This window comes from Gambusia affinis, linkage group LG07 (assembly GCF_019740435.1).
Source record: "Gambusia affinis linkage group LG07, SWU_Gaff_1.0, whole genome shotgun sequence".
NCBI lineage: Eukaryota > Metazoa > Chordata > Actinopteri > Cyprinodontiformes > Poeciliidae > Gambusia > Gambusia affinis.
Window position 1 is genome coordinate 26,818,318 of NC_057874.1, and position 21,102 is coordinate 26,839,419.

Here is a 21,102-nt window from a genome sequence, read left to right on the forward strand (position 1 = left end):
GTCACTTCATACCCAACCTTTGGATACACATTACCACAGATGTTTTGTAGCCAAATCCCAAAAGGAAGTTTGGTTTGACTTTGAGAAACTGTGATTTAAATTAGCCCTCTGTGATTTACTCATAATGTGCATGGCTCCGACAACAAAATGGTAGCTTTTAGTTGTTTACATCTCATCAGAAGTCATATGTCATAAAAGTCACCTGAAAAGTGATTAAAAATAAGATGTAATATTAAAGTGTTCAGAGCAATATACAATCAAATAATCATTTTAAAAATAATCTTGATCAATGCTAAGGAGGTATGTATATGCCTTTTGACAAGTCAATCACATCAATACAACCATGTGTTAGCATGGTTTGAGGATTACAGTGAATCTGTGGCACATTCTAGTAATTTTGTGAACAAATGTGAACTTTTCATATGGAAAACAAAAAATTCCTTTTTATAAAACATCCATAGGAGGCAGTTTATTCTTTGGGTTTTGGCTTTATAATCACTATTTAGGCTTCTCTATTTTGTTGTGGTTTTCCACTGGTCTTTTTGCTTTCTTTTGGTTTGAATTAAAAAAAAAGCACAATAGGATAAAGAAACATAAGAATGATCATTTAAAACACATAATAGTATGGATTATTAATGAGAGTGGTTGGGAGAACCTAAACATGACCAAATTTTTTTGCTTCAGGTCTTTTTTCCCTCACTCTGACCTTTTTTCTTCAGGCCAGAGTGCTGAAGGAAAAAGCCATGGACCTGCGACGGATGAAGCGCTGCACGACGATGCTCTACCGCTTCCTGCTGATGTTTTCTCTCATCCGCTCTATTCTTCCTTTGTTAATGTCACTGAGCTCTGCCCTGCAGCCTGGCTGTGTGAAGAAGATTTTGTCTCTTTCCATCAATTATACCCCACCACACATTTTCTTTCACACACACACACACACACACACACCTCCCCCTGTTTGCAGACACCGTTACATAACATCACAAGGATTTTTGGGCTAAGGAAGGTTTTCTGCGTTTTCATTTTCTTTCCTCTTTCTCAGTATCCTGCTCCTTTGGCTTTCGTCCTCCAGACAAACAAAAGCACACCCACACCTTCCCTCTCTCCTGCCATATGTTTAACAAGCACCTCCCGTCATCCACACGACACGTACTGTTGTGTAATTCATTGGGTTCCTGATCTCTCTCTCATATCAGGTCTTTCTCCCACATGATTCAGATCGGTGAGAATCCACTACTGCTGGCAGACTTGTTTTATATACCACAACTGCCCCCTGTTGACTCAAAAAAGAAAAGCACAAGTTTAGGTTGCTGCAGAGCAATTAATCTTAGGTTGCACCTCTCGGTTTGTCTGACACGTCTTGAGAATGCAAGAAAAATATAAAAATCTATTTTAATTAAAGGTGAAAGCAAGCGCTTTATGTTTTGTCAATAGTTTTACATTTTAACAAGTATAGTTTTAGTTTAACTCCAAGACCCTCACTGTGCAACCCCTAATCCACCATTCAAACAATGAGGTGGATGCCCTCTGCTGTCTGATCAATGTCACCACATTTCTTCATGCACCTACACAGTGTTCAGACCCTGAGGAAATAATAGCATATGGGTTTATTGATCTGAAGTACATGATTTCTCTGCTGACAGAGAAAAAGCAATTACAGGGTGAATGATGTTGCAGAAGCTAAGGCATGTAATGTCAAGGTATATTACTAACCAGTTAATCAACTAAGGAAGAAATGACCTGCTGCTTATTGGTGCTAAAGCTACAGTGCCTATAAAAAGTATTCACCCACTTGGATATTTTACACTTTCATTGCTTTTACAAATCAACCATAATCAACAAAATGTGGCTTTTTTGACAAAATGTACCAAAAATGCTTTGTTACATAGTCACATTTTATAGCATAATCAAATAACTGTTTTACCTTGTATTATATATCAAATATGACTTAAAAGAAATTTGGCTTCGTAAATTAAAGCCTTGATATTGGGCCTCTCTCTCTCTTTTAAAGCTTTTGCTCTTTCTGAAACTCCGCCTTTAAGAAGTCATCACAGTTGTGTGATTCTGAACAGATTGTTTTTTTTTAATTCCTTATGTCAGAATTGATTTGCTAGGAGAAATTTTCATGTCTTCTGGTTTGATAAGCATAGATGAGGTGACTGGAGGACTTCAACACACTTCAACATTTTTTACAGTATATTTTGGCTTCTGACTTGCTGCCATTACTGACCTGACATTGACCTCCAGATTTGTTGGTTAGCATTCCATCCGAAGAGGTCAGAAATAGAAGACGTTTGCTTAGACCCCTGACTAACAAGACTGTACCATCTGAAATCCCAGGCAGATCAGCAGGAAATCAGATTGTTTAAGCAAAAACAAAAAAAAAACTGTTTGTAGTTGTTAGTTGGCTTTGTTCCTGCCATTCTGGAGGAAAAGAGATAGCATTTTCATTTTAACGTGGAGAAACTTTTGCCAAAACATTCGCCCCCGTGCTGATAACCGCGTCAGACAGCCCTGCATGTGGCTCTCACACCTGCAAGTGAAAGCGATTACGCTGAAAATAACATTCACCTACTTTCTAAGTCTCAAAAGACAGACAATGGTTGACACTGGAGCATGCTAGCAGTGTGTGACCGCAGGACCAAAGAGATGCTTTTACTAACAAGGTGGGACTGTTTGTTTTCCTGCTCTAAGATTCAAAGCCACAGAATCTTACTGTGATTCTCATAAGCTAGCTAGATAATCAGAAAGATGAGGAAACTTTCATAAGTAGAGTAGAGATAAAAATCTTTAGGGTCTTACAATTCTTAATGCCTGAATTAGCTGAATGATAAGCAGTCGGAAGTTCATTTATTATTCTTCCCAAAACCCCTATGAACTTGGGAGAAGTACATCATGTTTTTGTTAGTTCAGTTTGTTAGGTTTGTTTCTTGTCAGTAAATACTAGATCATACTAATAATAGATTCATACTGTAAGCAGTATCTTTGGGTAATTTTTATCTTACACCATAGATGGTATGTCCTCAAGCCTGAGATATTTTTTCTTTAAGTGCTTTATGGCTTTGTTATTGTTGTATGCAGTGTTCTTTTCATGAAAATGAAGAATTTTTAAGTGATTAAAAACTCAATAGAAATTTCTAATCAGGTCGGAACTGATGGAAACACCCATCCGACTCCTACAATAGAAAAAGAAACAAGAGCAACAGTTGTACACAATGGGTTTTTGTAGCAATATATCTGTGCTAACCATCAAACTGTGTCGGCACACAAACAATCCTCTGAGTGGTAAGCCAAGTTTCTTTTATGACAGAGAACAATTGTTTCCACCCAGTGGGGGACAAAGAGTTTGGTTAAATTTAGGAAATATTACACTTTGTAAAAACGTATCAAGATTTTATGATCAAATGACGCAAGTCCAAACCAAATGTTGCTTCAGAGTATTTAAACCTAAAAATAGTTCAACAATCACTTTATTTTTCATCTTTGTACTCTAGACTTAAGGAAACATTATTAAGATGCATGTTTCCAACCCAAATACATTAGGTCATCTCCTGAGTATACAGTTGTTGTTCTCTGACCTTGTTCCCATAGTGTGTCATCCTCTACAGGACAGCATTTGCCTGGAGCAAAACAAAACACTGGAAACGATTAAACCTCAGCCAGGTTGGCCTTTATGCTCACAAACCCAAACAGTGAGGTTTAGGCTAAACCATTGCTCTTAATGACAAATTACTGCAATCATGTTTCCAAGTAACAGTATACAATCTGCTCAAGAAGCCTGGAAAAAAGGAGAGTTTTGTTTTAGGGAGCTAAATGAAGAAACTGGGAGTCATAGTTCAATACAGTGTCTTGTAATCCAGTACTAACTCATATTGTAAGTCATCCTAGGGCATGTTACAATACAAACTGGACCATTAGATTCAATATCTATTCATATAGAAACATATACTCAAATCCTACAATCTCTCTTTCTGCCACCAGGTGGTGACAGTGGACAACTGATTGCCTCAATTTATTGACCTGAACATTGTAGTCTAAACTAGAAAATTTCAAAAGAAATTTAAAGGGGGCCTGCCAAAGGCGCCCATTGGTCTGGACCCGGCGTTTCGACGCTGAAAGGTAGCATCGATGCCATAGAAAACTGCAGCGCGATCGACAGATCAGCGTGTTAAAATGAGCGTATGAGCTAAAATTAGCCAAAATGCTCAAGTTAGCATGAATGCTGTCAGTAGCCTGTGAGGCATCACCAGCATCTTGTCTCTAATTCGCTTACTCCATTCAGAATACAAAACATGGCTAATAAGTCAGAAAAACAGGTAATAGCTTATTTAAGCTAAAAGGCTAAAGCTAACGAACTGCCTAAGCTTAGCTAAATAGTAGTCAATAGTGTGTGGAAAGTCACAAGCATCTTCACTAACATGGATTTGCACCATTCAGTATGATACAGTAAGAGTATCAGCTAAAATTAGCCAAATTGCTAATGTTAGCATGAATGCTGTCAGTAGCATGTGGGGCATGACTTGCATGTTGTCTGTACTTCACTTACTCCTTTCAGCATACTAAACATGGCTAATAAGTCAGAAATATAGCTAATAGCTTATTTAAGCTAACAGGCTAATGCTAGCGAACTGCCTAAGCTAAAGGCTGAGCCAAGAATATTTATGTCTGTCTCAAAACAGTAGCCCTTCGTGTTGCTCTGGACCCGTGAAGCAGCTCCCAGTCTGAAAAAGGTTGGTGACCTCTGATCTGAAGTTTATACAATATTATCAAAATCAAAACAGAAGAATTTTTCTAAAACAAATCTTTGCAGCAGAGTCTGCAAAAAACAAGGCTTAATCAATCAGACCCAACTTTCAACAAGATTTAGAAATCAATAGTTATAGTTTTTATCTTTTACTCTTTCATGTTGTTGTAAATAAATAACCCAAAAATCAACAAATCCCCACATTTTTTCTGAGTTTATCAACATTTTTTCTCAAAATTGGCCAATTTTGAGAAAAAATGGCTGTCTCAGCCTTACTTGATGTCGTTATAGTGCATGACCGATAGAGTGATTAATAAAAGATCACATTTAACATCATTTATTAGCTCAAATATCGTAAAAATTCCTTACAAATATTTTTAAATTAGCACCACAAAATCTGTGATGAATGCAGAAAACCACAAAAACAATCCTGGACGGACTGATTAGTGTGAAAAGATGTTCAATATTATGTTATTTTAAGAATTATTGAATGCTGAAACACCTATATATTGATATTTTAACAACTGGATTGTTTTTTATCAGTACGATCTGGAGCAACAGGCCCTTTATGAACATTCAGGTTTTTGATCTGCCCAAAATGGAAATGAGTTTGTTGCCCTGATATCTGGGATAAAAACGAGTGAATCCTGGACTATTTTGAATGTAAACAAGAATAAAGAGTGAGATATTTGGTGGTGGAATGATGTCACACCGCCAGCAAATGAAGACTCTGTGATGTCACCGTCACAGTCTGTGATGTCATCAACTGCAGAATTGTATGCAACACAATTCTGCATATTTTTCATTGCTTGCAATATCACTGACCAGTTCAGACGTGCGCAAAGCTCTTTCAGTTAGTTTACACAATCGACAATTTTAGTGATTGAATTTAGGAGAAATGTTTCACCTATTTCAGAGTTACCGCAACAAAATGATGGGACCCCAGGCGAGAAGGGGAGTCCAGCAAAACCCCCGAGGCAGCTTCCCTCCTGCACACCCGGACATCTTAGACGAGGAAATCCAAAGAGTGAACTCCTGTCTGGAAATGGAGAACGCCAGGTTAGAAGACAACCAAAGCATGGCCGACCTGGAGGCCGAGCTGGAGGAGATGGAGTTGAAGATAAAACAAGAGGAAGCTCTCAGAGAAAGGCTTCTCAAAGAGGCCGAAGAGGCAAAGAGGGAATTAGAGAGACTAGAGAGAGAAGAGAGAGAAGAGAAGTACAGTGATCCAGTTGATGTTAACCCTTCAGTCATTGCTTCCGGGTTTCACGATAATGTGAAAAACATGAAGAAGAAGCATTTGCAACAAGAGTTTGAGGAGTTGAAGGTGGACCACCTCCTCAGCTGGGAAGCATTTATATCTGAAGTACAGGCTGAGAGAAAGAAAAATGAGGCTCTCCAAGAGGAACTGGACCAACTCCAGACTTCCTACAAGGAGCTGGAGTCCAAGTATGAAGCCGAAGTTACTCTGGTGAGGCAGGAGGCCGAGAAAGAAAAGTTTTATGAAGCAAGGCTGAGTGAGGAACAACGGCTGCTGGAGAATGTGAGAGCTGAAAAAGATGAAATGATTCAGGAAATGTCTCAAAAGATCACCGTCCTGCAAGAGAGTGAGAGACTCCTGGAGAAAGAACTGAATCAGCTCAAATGTTCATATAATGAACTAAAATGTAACTACAAAAGTGATGTTTGTGAACTAAAACAAGACCTGGAAAGATATCGTCAGGAGGCGAAAAGTGAGAAAGACGCCAAGTTAGAAAGAGAGGAGAAGAATCTGCAGCTCATCAACAAACTGAGAGCTGAGAAGGAGGAGGTCTCCCAAAAAATGGCAAGACAAACCACAATCTGGCAAAAGAGAGCGAAGAAGATGCTCCTTGAACTGGAACAGGTTCAGGTTTCTCACCAGGAGGTGAAGAGTAAATGTGAAAGAGACATCATGGATATGAAGCAGCAGGTTGAAACCTACCAGGAGCAGATAAAGCAGGAGAGAAAAGATCACCTGGAGAAAAGAGAGGAGGACAAGGTGCTTCTAGACAACCTGAGAGCTGAGTTGGTTGTCCTCAGAGAAAGCACGACAACAGAGATCAAATCCCTGCTAGAGAAGGAAAGAAATGCCCAGGCTGAGCTGGAGAAGTTTAACGGTTTGTACCTGGAGCTGAACGTTCGGTATGAAACAGAAATAACTGGAATGAAACAACAAGCAGAGAAATATCAGCAGGAGATCAGTCGTCTGAAAAATGATTTAGAAAGACAGAAAGAGGATTTACAACTGGCAGAGACTCTGAGAGGTGATAACGAAGATTTACAACCAAAACCAAACACTGTTTTCCAAGAGATGGAGGAAACCTCTCACAACCAATTGGACCCAGTTAAAGTCTCAAGTCCTCAGGTTTCTTCAGAGGAGGAACTCTCGAGAGAACCTTTATCAGGTTGTTCAACAGATCCAGAAGAGACAGAGATCCCTGCAGAAACCGTCCTGGAGCATTTGGACCATCCAGACACTGAAAGCATGAAGGACGGCAAAAAGAAAAAATCTAAATTTTCCATTTGGAAAAAAGTTCGAAAGACTCTGGGATTGAAGAAGTCAAAAAAGAAACAAAAGAGTGAAGAACATCAAGAACATGTTTAAAGTTCTTCATTTTGATATTTAGGGAGGGAGAAAGACGAGCAAGAGAGGAAAAGAGGAATCAAACCCACAGAGGTTGTAGCCTCTGTGAACGGGGCACCATGCCACGCTCCGTCAAATTTAACATTTAAAATGGAAAAGTTTGTCCCCCATTAACAAACTAGAAATTAGATCCCTTCCCAACCCAATTGGAAAAAAGGTGGGCAGCACGGTGGTGCAGCGGTTAGCGCTGCGTCTTCACAGAGACCCTCTGTGTGGAGTTTGCATGTTCTCCCCGTGTTTGCGTGGGTTTTCTCCGGGTGCTCCGGTTTCCCCCCACATCTCCTAAAACATGTCGGTCAGGTCAGTTGGTCACTGCAAATCGACCCAAAACACTTTCAAAAACTCCAAACCATAAAGTTCAGTTTTATTGTTAAACTGGTCAGATTAACTGGTCAGATTAACTGAATTAGCCGAACGTTACGTTAGCTCTTTTCCCTTCACTGGTTTAGAGCTGCAACACTGGGCTCAATTTTTATAGCAACGTATTGATTTAAGAGTTAAAATTTCGTCTTTTAATAGTAATGATTTCTGTTTATTTTCACTGTACTTGTGCTGTTATGGTTTGACCTTTAGTTGACCTTTTCTACACACTTTTTATATTAAATTGCACTGAATTGTAGCTCATTAAACTGTTTAAACTATTTTAAAAAGATTATAAAAAGGATCATGCAGTGGCTGTTTTAGTGTGACTGTGGCTCAGCGGGTAGAGTGGTCGTCTTGTGACCAGAAGGTTGCAAGTTCGATTCCAGCTTCCTCAGCCACATGTTGAGCTGCCCCAGGGCGGGGCACTTAGTGGCAAGTTGCCCCCCGACCTGCATGTGTGTGTAAATGTGTGTGAATGTGACTGTAGTGTGAAGCTCTTTGAGTGTCAACATGACCAGCAAGGATCAACACAAATTCAGTTCATTCTCCTGTTTTTATTTGATAAATCCTGTTTTTGTTTTTATACCAAACATAAAAAGCTGATTTAAAAAGTTTGGATTTCTTCAGGTTCCAGGATGTTAATTGAAGATTAGAGTTTAATCTAATCATAATTTAATACTCTGGACCATGAAGAAGCCCAAACTTGTTTTATCTGGTTTGTTTGTTATAAGAAAAAAACAGTTTTATCAAAAATAACAGTTACTGTGTGATCTTTGAGTTAGTCTTTATTTACAAATACAGATTCAAGATAATATAAGAAACTTAACAAAAAAGTGCAATTTAACATGAAAAACTGTAGAAAAGGTAAAAAGACAAACAATCTGTGAAAGTATGAAAACAGAGAATTTAATCAGAAATCATTTCCACTCCAGGAATAAATCGATTCTTAGATCAATACTTTGTAATAAATATAAAGCTTTTGTGTTGTTGAGCTCATGTGCTGTCTGCTTGTATAAAAGAGAAGGAAAAGGGGCTAAGAAGGGGCTGGTTAAAAAATTCAGTTATTTTTTAACCAGATTTATAGTAAAACTGTAAATGATGTTTTGATTAGGACGTTACTTCTAGGTTTCGTTTGTCAACCTGGGTTCAATTCCCAGTCCTGGGGAATCGGCTGCATGTCGTTTCCTTCTCTCTCCTCCCAATTTCCTGTTCAGCCTGTTAAATAACGGCCTAAAAAACTTTATTAGAGCCTAAAAATCTTTTTTTTAAACCGAAAAGATACATTTCACCTCACAACTGGACCAAAGGTCAGAATTTATTTCCTCATTTTAAAAAACAACTTTCTTCCTCTCTCTCATTTTCTCTCTTTCTTACATAATTAACAGGTTACTTCATATTTACACACACATGCACACGCACACACACACACACCCTCCATGGGCTGCCACCTTATCGTGGTGGGGGGGTTTGAGTGTCCCAGTGATCCTAGGAGTCTTGCTGTGGGGGCTTCATGCCTCTGGTTGGGCCCCCCAATGCAGACGGGTCCAAGGTGAGGAACCAGACCAAGTGCAACCCAAAGATCCTTATGATGAAAACGACCACTGGAAACAGTGGTTCTGCTGGCCCCTACATGAGGCCCCACCCTGGAGCCAGGCCTGGGTGGGGCCTGGCTCCAACTGGGCACACACACCGTTCAACCAGACATAAACCAATACACATATTTTGTTTTCAAACTCCACTGAAGTTTATTTCACACTTCAGGTTGCAACAAAACAAACTACAAACCATCTTCACAGTGAAACACTTTTCGTGTAACTGTTTTTTTTTTTCATCCATACTGCTTGGGAACCACTGAGAAACTCAGTTTGGTACAGTAAGTTGGTACAGTAAGTCTCTGTACCAACGTCGTTCACAAACCACATCAAGACAATCTGAGGCAAATCTATACAAATGCTACATCTGTTATCATGATTTATTCTGACAACAATTGAGTAATAAAGCAGCAGAATGAGAAGTAGCTGATGTACCATGTAAACGTGCCAAATATTCCAACTCATAAGATATTCCTTCTAAAACGACTCAGTCAGAAAGTAAATGATATACATAATAGCCTTTATCATTGAACTTTTCAAAATAACTTCTACCCACACAAATCAGAAAAAAAGATAATCAAAGAGACTGATTTCATAATGGCACTTTCACAGTCTTAAGTGCTTTCACCTCTCCACAAGTCCATTTGTGTGACAAGTTCAGTAAAGATGTACTTATCACCATGGTAACCACCAAAGGGGATGTAGAGGCACTATTTCTCCACTAGTCACTGGGTTTATTAGACAGATGCATCTAGAAAGAACCCAGAGTCTGAACATAAGGTGAGATTTGCTCTTACTGACCAGTGCTGCCATTTCTCTGTCCAGAGGATTGTTCATCACACTGGGACATTTTTATGTACAAAATGCTGAGGAAGCATTATGAAGGCAATTATGCAGCTGAAGGAAAGAAATGGAGAATTAATCTAAAGATTTTATTTGCTCCCTCAGCAGCTCTAATGAATGACATTTACAAGCATGTTGGCGCCTTTGTGAGCAAGGTCATGTTAGCAGAAAATGAGCACCAGTCAAGATGTCACCATGAAGTCAGGATTTATTAGACTAAACAATCTAAAGTCATGAACAATTTTTAAATTAACGGTAAATCACAATGTGCCTGTCAGTGTGTCTCAAAGTGGACAGAATCTTCTCTCTGTTAAGCACATTTCACAGTGCAATGCAGCATTAGCCACTTTTCTGATTTAAGAAATAATGTGATTTCTAACGTAGCTGTTTTCTTTTGGAACATTTGTGATATTTTAATAACAAGAGATTATCAGACAAAAAAAAAAAATCAATGAGTGAGAAATCTGTTTCAAACAACTGACCAAATGTGGTCTGTCACAATACAGTGGACCCACCGATTCATGGTTCAGTATTCACAGATTTAACCAGTTGTGGATTTTTCTGTGGATGACAATTTCAAATTATTCGGAAACCTCACCTTTATGCTGATTTTTTTTTTTGTACATCATATGTAAAACATTCTGAAGAAAATGCAGTATAGGAAGTTGAAATTCCTAGGCATGATGCTACCCCATATGATATTGGTTTCTCCAAAGCATCAGGACAGGGCTTTGGTCCCCATATGGCCCATATGTCTTCAGAAGATTAGTCAATATGCCAGAGAAGGTCCTAAATAGGCTGCATAAAGACACACGCACGCATGCACAAAAGAGCTTTCTGTGCGTTTTAAAGAGTAGATCAATTTCCATCAGCCGTTCTCTAGAAACCACTAGAAAACACATACACTGGGCAGAAAAATAACAGAGGGATGACCTCTTATATACATAAAAATACTTCAATTAGTCATCAGTTATGCCACATGGGAACTGAAAAATTATCTTCTTGCTGTGCTTGGCACACATTTATGAGAATCTAAAATGAAACATCACCTTTAAGAGCTAGCACCTTATTTCTGCCAACATTTCAAATGTAATGCTACTTTTTAAATGGAAAAACAACACAAACAACACAAATGAATATGTCTATTATGAAACCTGCAGGGTAAATAATGCAGAGCTACACTGAAGTTTGTTGAGGTTATTTTTCATATGTACACAGGAAAAAGTCGGCACTAACAAATTAAAAGCATCAAGATATGGTAACCTTACAATAACCTTTTTATATGACTGAATTATTAACATTATGTGCTACCCTGGAAAGTTGTACTAACAAAATATGTAGATAAGAAATGTAACAATAAATGTAGACTCTCTGTAATAAAACTTACTTTTTCTTCAAACAAATCTGTACTACAAGAGCATTAGCTCAAGAACTGGTTCCAACATGGTTTTGCTAAAAAAAATAACTGTTTGCTATTTCACAACTTGACAGCCACAGTAAAGCGATGTCATGATGTCACTTAAGACGTCTCTTCAAGCAAATGCGTGTGTCCCACTGGTGGACCTGATATTTTGTTGTAGAGTTGAACTGCATAGAGACAGTTAATCCAGGTCAAAATTATAGATGGTGACTGAAATAATAATCTATTTGTAAAACATTCTGACCAGAAATTCTTAAATATTATCAAAGGATTTATACATTTAAAAAAAATTCAGATCAAAAAGGAGCAGTATTATGTATTTTCCAGGCACATAGTGCCATTTTATAGCATGATCAAGTTCATAAAAATGGTATACAGATCAAATGTGACCCAAAAGAAATTTGACATTGTAATGTATCACCTTGAAATTCGGCCTCTGTCTCTTTAAATGGTCTGGCTCTCTCTGAAACTCCATCTTCAGGAAGTCAACACAACATTGCTCCTCTATTAATTGTTTAACAATGATTTTACCAGAGTTGCACTGAGAAGTAGCTCCTACAATGAGCTCAGCAGATGTGCAGTTCCCCCAGGTGTTTGCTAATAGCTTCTGGCTAGCCTGAGGGAGTTGAGATGGTGTGTTGCAGGGGAAGGCTACTCTGTAGCTAACCTGAAGCTCCAAGGAGGAGCTGTGCCTCAAGGGCAGCGCTCAGTCCCACCAAGCATTTTGCACAGCTGAATGGTTGCCATGGAGATTAAAGAATTTCTCAAGCAAATGACAGAATCAAGGCGACACTGCAGCTATGTTTTTGATGATGGAATAACATAACTATGCTAATTTTACATAATACTGCCCCTTTAAAAGCATAAGCAGAGTCAAATTAGCTTTTGGTTAATTTTCTAAAGTATACATAGGTTCATGTGAAAAAAAATATCTGCTTAAAACATAAAATATAGTAAACAAACAGCAACTGAGATACACTGACCACAACTCACACATGACAGGTCTAAGTTTAAGGGGGGAAATTAAGTTATGAGCTTAATAGCATTTTATTAATACCGATAAAAGCTTTTGTGAGACTGAATGACTCGGGCTAAAACATTAAACCCTTTAATAATAGCACTAGAAATCTTGAGGGATTTTTGGCAATTAGTAAGAAAAGTCATTTATGTATTAACCTTTTAAAGGTCAGCTATTCTATGAAATGTATAGATTCCTATGAAGAAATTGAAATCCTTATTTCTACCTGACTGGACCTGAATGATTGCACATTTTTAAATGCTAATCATTAATAATGGCAAAGGGCTTTTGTTCCTGAACCACTGGGAATTTCAGAGGCTATTTGTTCTGCACTGCTGCTTTCGATTCACACAATGACTGGCAGGACATTGGTTATTTCACTAAGGACAGCTAGTGAAAGGATTGTGGCCCTGGTGCACAGAGGTCCAGACTGGAACTACTCGGAGAGAAAATTGCTGAAAGCTGTAAAGATATGTGTAAAAAATAATGTTAATGATAGTATTTCATTCAGTATAAATCAAATCCAGCCCTGTTAATGAAACTGAGGTTTGTGTGTGCTTCATAAACTAAATAATTATCAACATTCTCTTTAACAAAAAAACCCAATAACAATAGGATAAAATCATTCCTTGTTCTGTATGCAATACAACATAGAAACAAAAAAAATTCCCGTTTCTGTCAGTTAGGTGAAAAGCTAATTAGTGCAGTTCTCTCAAATTAAATTTCAGAGCATGCAGTTACAATAATTTTGGTGAGGGAGCAAGTCCTAACACAAAAAATCCAATTGCCAAAAATTATCTCTGCATGCCATAAAACAGTAGTTTGCAAGAATCATTTGCAATAATCAGACAACAGAAAAAGCAGAATACAGCCAGTTTGTTTCATCACAGCCAATGGTCATGCAGATGTATCATAGAGGGCACATCTGCACCCCTTGGAGCCTCTGTCCGTTTTTGACCAGACGGTGCCCTCGGAGCTTATTACGGATTCCAGTCACACTCACACACAATGTGGAGGGAGGCAAGATTGCTAGTGTTCTAGCCACCAGCTAACAAGCAGCGTTGAGAATAATGAAGTCAGTTTTAGTTCTCTTTTTTTAGAGGTTTTCTCCTACCTTTCAGCACCACCACCACATCCTCGGCACCAGAAGGAGCGGCTTCTCCAGCATCAGCAGCACCGCAGGTTGAGGGTTCGTCTCCCTCAAACAGCTGGTTCACCTCCCCCTGGATGTCAGAGGGGCGCCGGTCGCCGCCGCTCTTGGAGACGGTGAACCTCTGGCTCATGGTGGTTGTCGCCTGTGAGATAAACCGAGGCTCTTCTTCCCCCCGGTGAGAGGCGACCAAAAAAAAAGAAAGAAAACAGCTTCACAATGCCCTCTGGCGTCTTACTGTAAGGTTTTCTGTGACAGCCACTGAGTTTCCAGCTGACTGACGTGCTTTGGGAAAAAGCGGTTCTTTGTGAGATTATTAGACGTGAAATACCGAGTGGAGCATCGCATCAACCGGTGTCTGCAGGCTGCTGCTCAGCTGGGTCCTAAAGCCGATCTCCCGCAGTAAGAGCCACAGCAAAAATATTTCCTATGATATTTAGCTACAATAAATGTTTGGTTATATTATTAAAAGGTTAAAAAAAATTGTAAACATATAAAATGTTAGATGTGGCAAGCACTAATGTCATGACCTGGTGTCCAAACGGGCAAATTTTAACTACTGGAGAGACACAAAATTCAAAATGAGTTTATTGAAATTTCTTTAAGTTTTACTTGTTCAACAATAACTAAGCCTTTATTAAATCTGTAGATTATTAAAGTTCCAAAACATAAACAGCGCTTCACACTGCTTTATCAAGAATAAAACAATTTCAAAATTTTGGGGGTCATCAATTGTTGGGCAAATTCTTCAACATCATTGACTTGTAGTAAGGGCCAAATAATATTATTTCAATGGCCACAATAGGCCTGGGGCCACATTTTGGACACCCCTGGTATAAATCATTCAAGATCCAAAACTTCAACAGAGTTTGTGCATGTTTTCCTAATTGAGAAGTGTGAACAATAGAAGAGTTTAAATACTCTGAGGGTAAATGCAGGAACAAAAGATGGGCTGATGAGTTAACAGGTTGCAGGTGTGAGGGGAGAGAGAGAAAATGGCTCGAGGGGCAAGGGAGTACAAAAGGGATGAGAAAATAAATCTAATGCTAAATACTTAGACCTAAGAAACATAAATAAACAATGAACAAATAAATAACAATGAATAAATAGAGACAAGAAATAAACAAAAAACTAAGAAGAATTGAACTAAAAATGAATAACATAATGTTAAAAGAATTCTCATTCAGTTTAAAGGGATATTTCCATTTGTGATGTATCCAGTCTAAGGGCTATCTATTACACGTACTCGGTGATACCTGAAGTATTGCGTATGAAGCATGTCCATCATTATGGAGGAAGAACCAACCTTCCTGTCAGATATTTACAAAATATTAACACTTGCCTCATCTTTTTTATATCACAGCATCACATGTTGAGAGAACAAAATTACCACATTACCCTCAGCCCATCCAAGGCTGATGGGTAACAAAAACAGATTTGAGTACACCAAAGTCTCCTTTAGTGTAAATGAGTGGATGCAGTTATATCTACCATGGAATAAAAAAAAATAGGGCTTGGTAAACGGTAATTTTTTGTGTGTTGTATTTGACATTTTTGCGAAAAGAGTTTAATTTGTGGGTCTTAGTTTTGTCCTAATCTCAATTTTTTCGCTTACTTACAAGGTTAATTTATAGGTTAATAATTGTTTAACTTATTTGTTTGTCTTATTATTTGCTTTTGTAAGGCAGTGGGGCCATTTTCTATAGGTACACATGCACTGGGTGGGTCTGTGGTTGTTTTTTTGTTTTGTTTTTTCCAGAAAAGGAAGAAACAATAGAAAGGCTAATTTGTGTTTGCTGCTTGCCAACCTGGATGAATAAACTGTAAAATCTTCAGGGTTTTGAACATTGGACTTCTTTTAGCTGCATATAAAATATCACCACTGTGCAAGCAGCAGCTTATTGATTTTTGAATGTAGGATGCTTGGTTTGACAAACAATGGAATTGCCACTACACTATATCAATGTCAACATATGATGCTTACAAGGCAGAAGATGCACAACCAAATGGGGCTTGTGCCTTCCATACCCTATCCAATATTATACTCATGTTTGCACCGCAAACATATGCACTAAATATTCAATTCCACTTATTAACATCTTAAGTACAGCAGCACAATGTCTCGAATTGTAATCATCACATCAGTGTGTACAGAGGAGGAGTAAACACAAACCAAGGAAATGACCTATAACCAAGGTAAAAATGCTGATCTAATAACCAGAGCAAGAAAATTAAGAATTAAGAAAAGAATAAACAGAAACCAAAAGAGACTAATGAGACGTAGGCTAAGCATAAATACAAACACACCAGAAGTACTCATTGAACTTTGAAGTAGATGTGCTACAGCAGCAGAGAACCACACCAGCAGGGGTGGAGCCAGAGGGGGGAGCAAGGGAGCACTGGTCCCCCCTGATATCTGATTGCTCCCCTGGAGTCCCCCCCGATGATTGACATGTAACGACACCAGGTCATTCCTATACATTATTTGGAATCATTGGAAGCCACATTAATATCCAAAGCAGTAAAACAATAATAAATATATAAATCAAATTTTATTTGTATAGCACATTTCAGCAGCAAGGTATTTCAAACTGCTTTACATCAAATCAAACATAGAAACACAATGCAACATAGAATCAGTAATCAAAACACGACAAAGAGTCAAGATCCATCAGTAAATTTGTAACTGACTACGTTTCAAATACAATCCTAAACAGGTTGGTTTTTAGTTGAGTTTGTATCCATAAAAGGTTTACCTGTTACACTTCTACTGTGTTATATGGAACAAAATACCTATTGTAATTTTTATTCCCACTCACACTCACAATCACACAGTTTAAAACGATGTAAACAGCATTTCAAAGGGCTTCTGGCACCAGGCTCCGTACACCTCTTTGACGGAATTTCGCTCTGGGACTCCGCCGTCCCTCAGATTTTTGTATGAAAAGGAAATGTATAAAACTTTATATAAGTTCATGTGATGATATATGTAAATAGATTTTTATCAGGCACAATATCAGCCTCCATTGTGCTAGTACTCCTAAAAGCAAGCTGATGCTGTTCTGCTAGATGTCTCAATTGTGCTGCTCTGTGGTGCAACTCAAAGGCTAAACCACACTTCATACCTGGTGGTGATGGTAAAACATCAATAAGTTATTTACTGATCCTTCTCTTCAAAAAAAAAAAAAAAAAAAACTTAAGAAGAGAGAGGGGCGACAATAGACAATATTCATAGTTTGGAGCAGAGGTTGCACTAGTTGTCTGTGAAAGAAAAAAAATCATTTTATTTTTATTGCGGGAGCCACGTCCGCGTTGTTTGTGCAGCGCACTGCGCATGTTACCGTCGACTTCTGCACCGTTATTTATTTCCTCATAACCTGTAGCTAGTGGTTACATGCAAGTAACCACCCAACCCAGCCATTAAGCCACACTAAGAAAATAAAAAAAAACATAAAATTACTAGGATAAAGTCTAAATGACATGATCATCTTAATATTAGCTTTGTTCTCATAATGTTATTATTCACATATTGTTATGACTTTATACTTGTATTATTTCAACTTTTTTCTCGTATGACTTCATTCTCGGAATTTTGTGACTTTATTCTTGTAATTTTATTTATTTATTTATTTATTTATTCATTTTTCTTTGTATTGCTCTAATACTGTGTTGTACATGGTAATGTAACGGTGTAAAGGACACGTTGTTGGCACACTTTGGGGCAAGAATGTGTAATTTAGTTACTGGTAACTTAGCTTTTTTTTTTTTTTTTTTTTAAATGTCAGGCAACATATGCCTGCATATTGCTCAGTCAACAAGCAGTGCAATTTTAAAAGTCAAACATTGAAGCCAAAGAATAGACCTACTAACATATATAAGGAAGCATTTGAATTTAAAAAAGCCGCAAACAACAATATGTGTGCAGCACATTAATTTAGAAAGTGCATAGTACATTCAAGGTATTCATTTGACTCCCTGAAAGTTGATTATTGTGAATCTTTTTGTTGTCCTTCTGTAGAATATGGTCATAAATTGAGCCAGATACTAATGCTTTTTTAGTCTTTGCAAGAAATGTAGGTGCTGCCAGGCTGCTTGCGTGAGACAAATGTTATTGTGACCAGATGATTTCATCTGAACTGTGTTGTTAACTCACTGAAAACAACTCCATGGTTGATCAGTAGGGGGAGCTCACCACTGATTTTTCTGAAGGCCAGAATAATCCCCCTGGTTAGGAAAACGTTTTATATTGTCACACTATTTGCTATGCTGCTCAGCTTTCTCTCTTTACAGCATGTCATAGTTGTCGGTGAAGCTGAAATAGAGCAGAAACCAATGAATAACATCTATAGACTCACTATGTTTGTAAGAGCCATCTGAATAGAATAAAGCCCCTTCTTCAGATCTATTTGTATGGTACACACATAGGTAGGATCAAGGTTAGGGTGCGAGGGGCTTCTGATGTGCTGCAGAACTACCCTCCAAAAGCGTTTCATAAAGAGGGGGTCAGTCATGGAACAGTAATTACTTATTCATGACACAGGGACTGTGTCATAACACAAATAATTTAGTCTAATGGAGCACCCTTGAGATGTGGTGCAATGTGTGATGAACCTCATATGCATAGAGCCAATCTTTAACAATTTTATGACAGTATCATGTCAATATGGGGGGAAATAACTGAAGAACATTTCTGACAACTTATATTAACTATATATGAGTGATTGATTCTGTTATTTATTTATTTATTTTTTTTATAACAGAGGCTGGTTTACCAGATACTGTCCCATGCACTCTGAGCCCATCCAAGTACAGTACGGGGATAGTACAAAACTTTATCTGTAACACATGTGAAGATCCCTGAGAACATGTTTTTGATTCTTTCTGGAAATTCTTGCTCGAATTGTGAAGAATCCATTGTAGTGTTGCTGGAACTGCAGTCTGTACAAAAAGCAAAATGAAGGAATGAAAGATTAAAACGTATGTAAAATCATTACATAACGTTCCAGAGACTGTTGTATGTTATGCAGATGCAAATTCACCATTTATATGGTATAAATCCATAGAATTTGTATATCATTCTTACAAAGTAAGTAATAGAAAGGATGAAACCTCACCATGATCGGTGTTTAGGATTTGTGGCTTGTAGAGCTGAAGACAGTCTGCCTGTGCCTCAAACTCTTTCAGTTCTGCAGCTGTGACAGTTGGTTTCCTGCCTATTGAAAATGAAATCTATGTTAAGATATCCTGAGTGTAAAATGAACACAATGAACACAAGACAAGTAATGACATTTGCTAGATGTTGGATTTGAGCCCCACCACTGGACCGACTGAGAAAATTGGTTTGCTTGAATTTAGTTCACTTGATTTAATTAAAAAGCATATCTCAGTAGCTAGTTAATGATAGCAGGCACAAACTGCTGGATAGAGTCAAATTTAGTTGGCATTCACTTAGTTATGCTAACCTGTTTAAAAATCAATATGATACTTACTTAACATAAGCAAGAGATTGGCAGGAGAGTTGTTCTTTCAGAATGAGGCAGTCAGCACAGCTAGTGCGAAGAAACAAACCTTTCTCATTGGTTTTGGCATCTGTTAAAAACATCAGTTTAGAACCATTTGGTAATGTGAAATCCCTTTCGCTAATCCAGATCAAATAATAGAAAAGTCAAGAAAAAACATTTTCTCCGTCTTGTGCAACATTTACACATATATACATACATATAATAGGAAACTTCAGCTCATAACACCTACCATTACTATCTGCTAAAGATATCCCATCAGTCTCTAAGAAACTCTTTGCAGTGTTATTTCCACATTCCTCACCACTGCAAGACATTGATAAAAAAAAAAATCATAAGAAACTCCTGGCCAAATGAGGACATCTAGAAAAATAATCTAATTGCCTAAGATTAGATGGAGGAGTCTAATTGCATGTGCTTAATGTCTGCAAACAATGATTTGTAAACATCTTGAAACAAGACAAGGATTGTTTTCACCAAACAAACATAGTTACTCTGGCCTGACACGGTTTGCTGACATTTAGGTGGGGTCACAACAATTTTTGCATAAAATTTTATTATTGTGGATTTATATATCGAACAAACTGAACAAATAAGTCCTCAGTCTCGAAAACCAAAACTGTATGCGTTATTCAGATTGCATCAAAAAATAAGAAGGACTGCAAAAGGCTAGTATTAATTAAATACAGCAAAAGAAAAAGAGATAATAGCAACATGAATTTTAGAAAGGTCTCCCTGTTATTTTTGCAGACAGGTTTCTGTTCAAATAAGTTGTCCAATTTGTGACTTTAAAAATTCCATTTGTTGCCTTTTTAAAATTCAGAACACATGTTTTCATCAAATGCCTGTACAATACAACTAAAGTGGGAAGTAAGGGTCAGACTGAATAAATTACCTATAAAACATAAGCCAGCTGGAAAATGCAGTTTTTTTAACTAGTGGAACACATTTTTAAGGGATTGAAACAACATGGAACAAAAAAAGGCCTGTGGAATGGGAGTCTCAACTCCCCACTGAGTCATGGAAAATGGCCTCTTGTACCGAGCCAGGTTCTGTGGGAGGCTTTTATCTGTTAAAGGGCAGTTTTTTCTCTCTGCTGTCGCTACATGCATGATCGGTTTCAGTAGTTGCTGTGGAGTCAACAACACAAGTCATTTTTTGCTGTTGCTGGATGCTTGTCCAGGAGAAGTCAATGCTGAACTTGTGACTTGATGCAATCTGCTGGATTTCCATAGATAGAAACTTTTTACACTGCTTTGAGTAGTTAATTGACCTAATTGTACTGTTTGATAATTTAGAATGTGAGTATGATTTAATAGTTTGTTTGTTTTTTCTTGAAAGCGTCTCGACACAATTGTTGTGAATTGGTGTTAAATAAATAAAACTGTGGATTGTGTCCCTTGACATGGGAACACTGATTGTTCTGTTTAGTTTAAGAAGCTGTTTGAATTACTTGAAAAATGAATGGCTAATTAGGTCAAATAGAAATACAAGGACAAATACTCAGACTGCAGGTTAATTTCATGACTGTTGAAAGTAAATAAGAATATTTACATCTTCATTGTTAAGTTCATGTTGTAGATGTGTGATTTGCTCGTTGAGGTAAAATCAAGTTGATAACTTGGAGACCCTAAGGTATTCAGCACTGTCATTGCCCAACAGTAAGATGAAGCCACAGCTACAAAGTACCATGTCCCTTGAACCTGAAGAAACAAAGAGAGTTAATTTTGTTTGTTTACAGTTTGTCATAAACTTTTGAACAAATAATATGCAAGCTGTTTCAGTATTTCC

The 21,102-nt window shown here is 37.8% G+C and overlaps 1 protein-coding gene across 2 annotated transcripts in view; it reads right to left on the reverse strand.

The window, feature by feature from the left end:
• slc12a5a (solute carrier family 12 member 5a) overlaps positions 1-14,119 on the reverse strand; it is a 149,336-nt gene extending 135,217 nt beyond the window's left edge. Inside the window, exon 1 of one of the 2 annotated variants that reach the window (XM_044121107.1) lies at positions 13,757-14,119. In XM_044121107.1, the coding sequence (XP_043977042.1) occupies positions 13,757-13,925 (169 nt within the window). In that variant the 5' untranslated portion in view covers positions 13,926-14,119. The remainder of the gene's footprint in view (positions 1-13,756) is intronic. The other variant, XM_044121108.1, reaches the window with a different exon arrangement.
• Positions 14,120-21,102: the final 6,983 nt, after the last annotated feature.